This window comes from Lolium rigidum, chromosome 7 (assembly GCF_022539505.1).
Source record: "Lolium rigidum isolate FL_2022 chromosome 7, APGP_CSIRO_Lrig_0.1, whole genome shotgun sequence".
Taxonomy (NCBI): Eukaryota; Viridiplantae; Streptophyta; class Magnoliopsida; order Poales; family Poaceae; genus Lolium; species Lolium rigidum.
The window spans coordinates 299,494,786-299,505,800 of record NC_061514.1 but is presented as its reverse complement, the minus strand read 5'-3'; the positions used below and the strand labels follow the sequence as shown (position 1 = coordinate 299,505,800).

The following is an 11,015-nucleotide window of genomic DNA, read 5'->3' as shown; positions in this document are numbered from 1 at the left end:
AAAACAGCCAGGGATGGCCGGTGGGGTGCTAGGGTTTGGCCGGGCGGGCCAGGTGGGCTGCCGGCTGGGCTTTAGGTGGGCTGGCGGTGGAGAACCAAGGAAGAGGCCGACTAGGCCTGGCTGGCCTGGTTCGGCTGGGAGGTCTCTCTCCCCTTTTTTTTTACTTAAAACATTTTGCTGTTTTATTTTGCAGTTTTGTTTTAAAGCATTTACAAATAGATTTAACAATGAAAATAAACAGAGAAAGAAGAGGTATAATTTGAAATAAGATAAGGGATTATAATAGAAATAAAATAAGGTTTAATAAAATATTTATGAAGTTGAAAATATATGCATGATGCCATGATAATGCATAAAAGAAAAAATAACAAACAAATCTAATAGGGGTTTTTCCGGGGCCGTTATAGTAAACAAGCAGTAGTAACGAGCATAGATGGTAACTTGCATAGAAACAAGAACAAGCAGCTGATAGCACGATGATTTAGGAACAAGGCCTAGGGATTAGACTTTCACTCAGTGGACACTCTCAACATTGATCACATAACAGAATAGATAAATGCATACTCTACACTCTTGTTGGATGATGAACACATTGCGTAGGATTACACGAACCCTCAATGCCGGAGTTAACAAGCTCCACAATTCAATGCTCATATTTAAGTAACCTTTGAGTGCAAGATAGATCAAAACGACTAAACCAAGTACTAACATGAGCATGCACACCGTCACCTTCATGCACTATGTAGGAGGAATAGATCACATCAATATTATCATAGCAATAGTTAACTTCACAATCTACAAGAGATCATGATCATAGCATAAACCAAGTACTAACACGGATGCACACACTCGTCACCATTACACACGTGCAGGAGGAATAAAACTACTTTAATAACATATCACTAGAGTAGCACATAGATAAATTGTGATACAAAACACATTGCAATCATAAAGAGATATAAATAAGCACTTCACTATGCCATTCATAACAAGTGAATAAGTATTCTGTGAAATATAGCCTAAGAGACCCACACGGTGCACACACTCGTCACCTTTACACACGTGGGACAAGGAGTCTCCTGAGATCACATAAGTAAAACTCACTTGACTAGCATAATGACATCTAGATTACAAGCATCATCATATGAATCTCAATCATGTAAGGCAGCTCATGAGATTATTGTATTGAAGCACATAGGAGAGAGATGAACCACATAGCTACCGGTACAGCCCCGAGCCTCGATGGAGAACTACTCCCTCCTCATGGGAGCAAGCAACGGTGATGAAGATGGCGGTGGAGATGGCAGCGGTGTCGATGGAGAAGCCTTCCGGGCACTTCCCCGCTCCGGCAGGGTGCCGGAACGAGACTCCCGTCCCCTGCATCTTGGCTTCGCGATGGCGGCGGCTCCGGAAGGTTTTCCGTATCGTGGTTCTTCGCATCGTGGTTTTCGCGACGGAGGCTTTATATAGGCGAAGAGGCGGCGCAGAGGGTCGAAGGGGTGGCCACACCATATGGCGGCGCGGCCGTGGCCTGGGCCGCGCCGCCTATGGTCCGGGGCCCACAGTGCCCCCTCCGGTCCTTCCCGGGTGTTCTCGGATGCTTCCGGTGAAAATAGGAACCCGGGTCTTGATTTCGTCCGATTCCGAGAATATTTCGTTACTAGGATTTCGAAACCAAAAACAACATAAAATGCAGAACCGGCACTTCGGCATCTTGTTAATAGGTTAGTTCCGTAAAATGCACGAATATGACATAAAGTGTGCATAAAACATGTAGGTATCATCAATAATATGGCATAGAACATAAGAAATTATCGATACGTCTGGAGACGTATCAAGCATCCCTAGCTTAGTTCTCGCTCGTCCCGAGCGGGTAAAACGATAACAAAGATAATTTCTGAAGTGACATGCCATCATAACTTTGATCATACTATTTGTAAACATATGTAGTGAATGCAGCGATCAAAACAATGGTAATGACATGAGTAAACAAGTGAATCATAAAGCAAAGACTTTTCATGAATAGTACTTCAAGACAAGTATTAATAAGTCTTGCATAAGAGTTAACTCATAAAGCAATAAATCAAAGTAAAGGCATTGAAGCAACACAAAGGAAGATTAAGTTTCAGCGGTTGCTTTCAACTTGTAACATGTATATCTCATGGATAATTGTCAACATAGAGTAATATAACAAGTACAATATGCAAGTATGTAGGAATCAATGCACAGTTCACACAAGTGTTTGCTTCTTGAGGTGGAGAGAGATAGGTGAACTGACTCAACATAAAAGTAAAAAGAATGGTCCTTCAAAGAGGAAAGCATCGATTGCTATATTTGTGCTAGAGCTTTGATTTTGAAAACATAAAGAGAGCATAAAAGTAAAATTTTGAGAGGTGTTTGTTGTTGTCAACGAATGGTAGTGGGCACTCTAACTACCTCATCAACCAGACTTTCAAGAGCGGCTCCCATGAAGGACGTTATCTCTACCAGAGAAGGTAGATCATCCCTCTTCTCTTTGTTTACACATGTACTTTAGTTTAGTTTTTCTTTATTTATGGATGACACTCCTCCCAACCTTTTGCTTACACAAGCCATGGCTAACCGAATCCTCGGGTGCCTTCCAACAATCACATACCATGAAGGAGTGTCTATTTGCAAAATTAAGTTGCTTACCGATGAATCGTGAGCAAAACATGTGAAGAGAATTATTAATGCAAGTTAATTAATCTGGGCTGGGAACCCCATTGCCAGCTCTTTTTGCAAAATTATTGGATAAGCGGATGTAGCCACTAGTCCATTGTGAAAGTCCGTCGAAGTAAATGACAAGATCGAAAGATAAAACACCACATACTTCCTCATGAGCTATAAAACATTGACACAAATCAGAGGTGATAAATTTTGAATTATTTAAAGGTAGCACTCAAGCAATTTACTTTGGAATGGCGGAGAAATACCATGTAGTAGGTAGGTATGGTGGACACAAATGGCATAGTGGTTGGCTCAAGGATTTTGGATGCATGAGAAGTATTCCCTCTCGATACAAGGTTTAGGCTAGCAAGGTTATTTGAAACAAACACAAGGATGAACCGGTGCAGCAAAACTCACATAAAAGACATATTGTAAACATTATAAGACTCTACACCGTCTTCCTTGTTGTTCAAAACTCAATACTAGAAATTATCTAGACTCTAGAGAGACCAAATATGCAAACCAAATTAGCAAGCTCTAAGTGTTTCTTCATTAATGGGTGCAAAGTATATGATGCAAGAGCTTAAACATGAGCACAACAATTGCCAAGTATCAAATTATCCAAGACATTTTAGCAATTACTACATGTAGCATTTTCCAATTCCAACCATATAACAATTTAACGAAGAAGAAACTTCGCCATGAATACTATGAGTAGAGCCTAAGGACATACTTGTCCATATGCTACAAGCGGAGCGTGTCTCTCTCCCATAAAGTGAATGCTAGGATCCATTTTATTCAAACAAAACAAAAAACAAAAACAAACCGACGCTCCAAGCAAAGTACATAAGATGTGACGGAATAAAAATATAGTTTCAGGGGAGGAACCTCGATAATGTTGTCGATGAAGAAGGGGATGCCTTGGGCATCCCCAAGCTTAGACGCTTGAGTCTTCTTAGAATATGCAGGGGTGAACCACCGGGGCATCCCCAAGCTTAGAGCTTTCACTCTCCTTGATCATAGTGTATCATACTCCTCTCTTGATCCTTGAAAACTTCCTCCACACCAAACTCAAAACAAACTCATTAGAGGGTTAGTGCATAATTAAAAACTCACATGTTCAGAGGTGACACAATCATTCTTAACACTTCTGGACATTGCATAAAGCTACCGGACATTAATGGATCAAAGAAATTCATCCAACATAGCAAAAGAGGCAATGCGAAATAAAAGGCAGAATCTGTCAAAACAGAACAGTCCGTAAAGATGGATTTTATTAGGCCACCAGACTTGCTCAAATGAAAATGCTCAAATTGAATGAAAGTTGCGTACATATCCGAGGATCATGCACGTAAATTGGCTTAATTTTCTGAGCTACCTACAGGGAGGTAGACCCAGATTCGTGACAGCAAAGAAATCTGGAACTGCGCAGTAATCCAAATCTAGTACTTACTTTACTATCAAAGACTTTACTTGGCACAACAAAACACAAAACTAAGATAAGGAGAGGTTGCTACAGTAGTAAACAACTTCCAAGACACAAATATAAAACAAAGTACTGTAGCAAAATAATCACATGGGTTATCTCCCAAGAAGTTCTTTCTTTATAGCCATTAAGATGGGCTCAGCAGTTTTAATGATGCACTCGCAAGAAATAGTATTTGAAGCAAAAGAGAGCATCAAGAGGCAAATTCAAAACATATTTAAGTCTAACATGCTTCCTATGCATAGGAATCTTGTAAATAAACAAGTTCATGAAGAGCAAAGTAACAAGCATAGGAAGATAAAACAAGTGTAGCTTCAAAAATTTCAGCACATAGAGAGGCATTTTAGTAACATGAAAATTTCTACAACCATATTTTCCTCTCTCATAATAACTTTCAGTAGCAACATGAGCAAACTCAACAATATAACTATCACATAAAGCATTCTTATCATGAGTCTCATGCATAAAATTATTACTCTCCACATAGGCATAATCAATTTTACTAGTTGTAGTGGGAGCAAATTCAACAAAGTAGCTATCATTATTATTCTCATCGAGTGTAGGAGGCATAGTATAATCACAACAAAATTTACTCTCCATAGTAGGTGGCACCAAAAGACCACTATCATTATAGTCATCATAAATAGGAGGCAAAGTATCATCAAAGAAAATTTTCTCCTCAATTCTTGGGGGACTAAAAGATCATGAAAACCAGCTTCCCCAAGCTTAGAACTTTCTATATTATTATCAACAATGGTGTTCAAAGCGTTCATACTAATATTACTACCAAGCATGCAAATAAGATTCCATAGGTTTTTTAATTTTCGCATCAAACCATCCATGTCTTAAATCAGGAAATAGAATAAGAAGCTCATTGTTATCCATTATGCCAAACTAGTGTAAACAAGAAACAAAAAGATGCAATTGCAGGATCTAAAGGAAATAGCTTCGAGCACACACACAACGGTAATAGAAAAGTACTTTACATGGGATCGGAGTATGAGTGCCTTTTACCTTTCCTCCCCGGCAACGGCGCCAGAAAAGTGCTTGATGTCTACGGGAGCTTCTATTCTTGTAGACAGTGTTGGGCCTCCAAGAGCAGAGGTTTGTAGAACAACAGCAAGTTTTCCTTAAGTGAATCACCCAAGGTTTATCGATCTCGGGGAGGAAGAGGTCAAAGATATCCCTCTCATGCAACCCCGCAACCACAAAGCAAGAAGTCTCTTGTGTCCCCAACACACCTAATAGGTGCACTAGTTCGGCGAAGAGATAGTGAAATACAGGTGGTATGAATATAGTATGTAGCAACGGCAACGGCACCGAAAAGTGCTTTGCTCAGGACAAGTAAACAAGCAAGTAGTAACGCAGCAGTAGTAACGCAGTAAAACAAGTAAACAAGCAGCTGATAGCAGTATTTAGGAACAAGGCCTAGGGATTAGACTTTCACTAGTGGACACTCTCAACATTGATCACATAACATGAATAGATAAATGCATACTCTACACTCTTGTTGGATGATGAACACATTGCGTAGGATTACACGAACCCTCAATGCCGGAGTTAACAAGCTCCACAATTCAATTTTCATATTTAAATAACCTTAGAGTGCAAGAAAGATCAACGCGACTAAACCAAGTACTAACACAGCATGCACACTGTCACCTTCACACTATGTAGGAGGAATAGATCACATCAATACTATCATAGCAATAGTTAACTTCACAATCTACAAGAGATCATGATCATAGCATACGCAAAGTACTAACACGGATGCACACACTGTCACCATTACACCGTGCAGGAGGAATAAACTACTTTAATAACACATCACTAGAGTAGCACATAGATAAATTGTGATACAAAACACATTGCAATCATAAAGAGATATAAATAAGCACTTCACTACGCCATTCATAACAGTGAGTAAGTATTCCGTGAAATATAGCCTAAGAGACCCACACGATGCACACACTCGTCACCTTTACACACGTGGGACAAGGAGTCTCCGGAGATCACATAAGTAAAACTCACTTGACTAGCATAGTGACATCTAGATTACAAGCATCATCATATGAATCTCAATCATGTAAGGCAGCTCATGAGATTATTGTATTGAAGCACATAGGAGAGAGATTAACCACATAGCTACCGGTATAGCCCCGAGCCTCGATGGAGAACTACTCCCTCCTCATGGGAGCAGACAGCGGTGATGAAGATGGCGGTGGAGATGGCAGCGATGTCGATGGAGAAGCCTTCCGGGGCACTTCCCCGCTCCGGCAGGTGCCGGAACGAGACTCCCGTCCCCTGCATCTTGGCTTCGCGATGGCGGCGGCTCTGGAAGGTTTTCCGTATCGTGGTTCTTCGCATCAGGGTTTTCGCGACGGAGGCTTTATATAGGCGAAGAGGCGGCGTAGGAGGGTCGAAGGTGTGGCCACACCATATGGCGGCGCGGCCAGGGCCTGGGCCGCGCCGGCCTATGGTCTGGGGGCCCAGTGCCCCCCTCTGGTCCTTCCCGGGTGTTCTAGATGCTTCCGGTGAAAATAGGAACCTGGGTCTTCGATTTCGTCCAATTCCGAGAATATTTCGTTACTAGGATTTCTGAAACCAAAACAGCTAGAAAACAGAACTCGGCACTTCGGCATCTTGTTAATAGGTTAGTTCCGAAAATGCACGAATATGACATAAAGTGTGCATAAAACATGTAGGTATCATCAATAATATGGCATAGAACATAAGAAATTATCGATACGTCGGAGACGTATCACCGACATATTTCAGGCCTAAATTTGGATCATGTAATGCGTCGGCGAGGATAGGCCGGTCACTACCCATTGGACCGTTGGACTAAGGTTTTACCTATTTCCTGTCGAGGTGAACCAAAAGAGACATGTTTGATTCGTTTTAATTCCAGCATAGTTTTCATATGGATCTCCATAGCCTACTGTATTCTACTGTATTACCGACTTGATATTTATAAATGGCATCATAACAGCCTATCAGCATTAATCGAATGTGTTCAGAACTTAGACTTGAGAGAGGACTATTCAGTGGTATGAACTCGTGTAGTACTGTTTTGTTCCTGTGCTCCGAGGGCGACCTAATTTCGCCAACTAACATTAACGAAGTGATCCCAACTACCAACCACCGGCAGGATCTTAACACACACATGTCGCGTAGCTAATTCTCTCATGATCAAAACAGCTAGTATGACCAATACAGCAACCATTTGCAAGTTAACATGGTACTCAAGCACAATGCACACTTGAATATAAAATGCCAGAAAAAACAAAATAATAATATAAAATATACCAGTCGACCAATGCGGTGCCGTGATTGCAGATTTTCTCAGGAGAAAAGAAAAGATGCCAATCTTGTACTGGTGTGCAGTGGAACTGAGATCTATCTCACCATTGGCAATGGTTCATGGTGCTTGATAGTTAAAGACCAGCAATGCAAGTATCATAACTCGATTCCTTCAAGTTTTCAATAGTAATCGCACAAAAACTGGTCTAGAATCGTGAAACTACACTTGGCATCATCTCTCAGATGTGCCAAAATTAACATGCGTTTTCTCACTCCGTATCTCACCAGAACAACCTATATGTACATTGCAGCAATGCGGGCCAGCTAAACAGAGTAGAGAGAATCAAGAACGGCACACACACCAATTCACACGCCGAATCAGCAAAGTATTTTCCTGTTTTGTCAAAACCAACGCAAGAAGCAGGAAGCCCCGGGGGAAAATCAGCGGGAGTAGTGGTCGGGGAAGCTCATCACCGGCACCTGGAGATGTCGATCTCGATGAGGTTGTCCTCCTCCAGCTCGATCTCGATCATCCCGTACTCCCCGAGGCCGGCGCCGTCGTCGTAGTCGTCGCTGCCGCTGCGGCTGTCGGAGTCGGAGTCCGAGGTCCAGGGCAGGCCCATCTCCTCCGGCCCCCACTCCGCCTCGAACTCCTCGTGGATCACCTCCAGGGCGCGGCCTTTGGGCGCCCACGACGCGAACTCCGGCTCCAGGAACACGCTCTGGGGCTTGGCCGGCTCAGGAGGCGCGGCCTCCGCGGCTCGCTCCGGCTGCGGTGGAGGAGGAGAGGTGGCGGCAGGCGTTGGGGAGCCGAGGCGGAGAAGGCAGAGGAGGAGGAGCGCGGAGGAGAGGGGCGCCGGGGAGAGGAGCAGCTGCAGGAGGGGCCGCGGGAGGTAGAGGACGGCGAGGAGGGAGGCGGCTGCGGCCGCGGCGAGGAGGGGATGGTGGGGCCGCTTTTCGACTGCGGCGAGCTCCTGCGGCGGCGGCGGCGGCGGCGGCGGAGGGGAGGAGGCGGCCATTTAAGGCGGGAGAAGTGGTGTGGTTAATAAAGCCAGACACAGACCGCCGAGTCGGTTCCGTTCCCTCTTTTAAAGCGACACGCAAAGGAGAGCTTCCCATCTTGTTCCGCTCTCAAGTTTCTCCTACGTCTCAAAAAAAAGTTTCTCCTACGGAATCAAAATCTCAAATCTTTTTTGAAGGTACGGCCGCAAGGACAGTTGAAGCTTGTGTTGAAACAAATTATGCTTCAGTAATGGGGTTCATTCTTTGTCCTGTCCAATTAGTAATGGTAGATGTGCTGTAACAATTGTTGAAGATCTCGTTCGTAATGGAATTATTTACCCCGGTAATAGGATTGGGTTTGTTTCCAAATTTCATAGGAAGGATATTGATTCCATAGAACAAGATGCTCTAATTGATTTTTATCTTTTTGGAAAAATACATCGATCTATTCATAATCCTCCACTGTAGTACAAGTAATCCATAATAGGTCCTCCACCTAGCGACGACAAACAGTTAGCGAGCCACTGTCCTCGTCCCCCCCCCCCCCTCTTCCTCCTCCTCCTCCTTGTTGGTGTCGGGCAAAATTCATCGTAGTATAGTTTGTTGTAGTGGATATATGGAAATTTGTCGCGGAAATGCACCAAACGACCAACAGCATACATAAGAAATAACATCGACCAAATCCGTGAGATCCACCTAAGAAACACATCGAGACATGCTCCGACAACGCTAGACTCCCTGCGAGATGGGGACAAAACAGGAAGGATTTTATTCCATCTTCAGGGAGCCACCACCACAATCTTCTGAGTAGGACACAAGCCCTAACCAAACTAAAAGGCACAACACGAAACAAAACATTCCCGCCGACAAGGACCGAAACCCACATCGCCTCAATGGCCCTAAAGCTAGCGGAGGCGAGGCAGATCAGCGGCGATGCCAGCAGGAGGCAGGGAAAACCCTATTCTTGTGTTTCCCGAGTTGGAGCAGAGGGTTTCTTGGATGGGTGGGGCAACTCTGCCTAACTTTGGTGAGTGAGGGGCGAGGACAACGACGAGCCTTCAGCTCCCGCCAGGGTGGGTAGTCGTCACTAGGTGGTCTAATAACCTACTTGTAAAATCTAGTTACTTTTAGTAGTATTACTTGTAATAGTAATGCTTGTTATTACAATAGTAATGATTATTAATAAATCGGTGTATTTTTAAAAATAATTTAAACAGGAACTTTTGGTAATAGAAGTACGTAACGTGGGGATGACAACTGGACCTCGCCACTGAGGAAAGTGAGCAGCGTCAATGTCCAAAGACTCTGGGCCAGGAAAAGGTGCGCCCGGTCAAACGGCGTGCGACAGGGGAAGCAGTAAAAACATGATGGGCGACTGGCAGCACGAAACGGAGCACCGGCCGGCCGGCGAAAGGCTGCAGCTGCCGCGCACGGGACGACGAAAAGCAACCGAGCCAATCCAATCGAAACGCGATGCCGCTGCCGAAACCCACGGGGAAATCCGGCGCACGTAGCCCAGATCCTCCGTTTCCCTTTTCGACGGAACCGCCGGATCCTCCCGCCGTATCCGTTTGCCCGTCCGGCAACCGCGGATAGCAGAGCACCTTCCTTCCCTGCATGTTAACGTGTCGGGGCGTGCTTTTCTTCTGTTCGCGCCTCAGCCTTTGGCCCGCAGGCGCAGAGCAACTTGTCTTCCGGCTGAAGTATTGCCAAGGGGGGCGGCCCGGGCTGGCGGATCCTTTCGGCACCTACTGCAGCGCAGGCGATGGGGACTCGAGCCAGAGCATGTACCGCTGCCGAGCTTCACCTAATGGTGAACAGTGACTACTGTCATGATTTTGCAAATGCAGTGTGCAGATAATACTCCTTGCAGTAGACTACTAGTGTACTGCTAGCGAAAGCATAAAACACGTAGCTTGCTTGGGTACTTGATTCTCGTATGGAACAATTGGATAGGTATGTGTTGAGAGGGGTTTTAGGTTTTCAAGCCTGCACCGCGCAATGATTTTTCTTTGGGTATCTAGTTGCCTCTTCGCTTCTCGCTCGGGTCATGGATAAATGTAGATCGAGCTATATGTAGCTCTTTATTTTTTAAAAAAATATAATTATATTTTAAGTTTTAAAAAAATCTGAAAAAAATATTTTTCATATAGTCAATGATGAAATCTACGAACATGCAAATTCTTAATGTAAAATCCGTTGTATTTCTACTTCGTCCAATCGCTAACCTACAGCCACCCGCCCTCGAGGCGCTTCATTCTTTTTTTGTTTTAGCCTGGCGTGTTGTGTTGTTGGTCAGGCAGATCTTTGCTTCTCTTTATAAATTAATTATAAACTTTATATGATTGCTGTTTTATTTATAAAATGGGACGAAAATATGTTTCGAAGTGGTAGGTGCAGATTTTTCTGGAAAACAGATGGATACCGGAATGTTGTGGAACGTTTTGCAGGCAATGGAACAATGCTGTGTCTTGACCACGATGATGGCCTGTATCTTCAAACAGGTAAGCAAGAGCTAGAAACTCGAGCGACGGCG

At 44.0% G+C, this 11,015-nt stretch overlaps 1 protein-coding gene across 1 annotated transcript; it reads right to left on the bottom strand.

Annotated features, from left to right (window-relative positions):
• Positions 1 to 7,631: 7,631 nt before the first annotated feature.
• Positions 7,632 to 8,496, bottom strand: LOC124673044 (protein YABBY 3-like). The gene has a single exon (XM_047209178.1). It carries the CDS (start codon positions 8,494 to 8,496, stop codon positions 7,948 to 7,950), a length of 549 nt encoding a protein of 182 aa, XP_047065134.1. The 3' UTR covers positions 7,632 to 7,947.
• Between the last annotated feature and the right edge of the window lie 2,519 nt (positions 8,497 to 11,015).

Bases quoted from the DNA above. Each gene is read 5' to 3' on its own strand.
- LOC124673044 (XM_047209178.1), bottom strand. From the start codon at position 8,496: ATGGCCGCCTCCTCCCCTCCGCCGCCGCCGCCGCCGCCGCCGCAGGAG.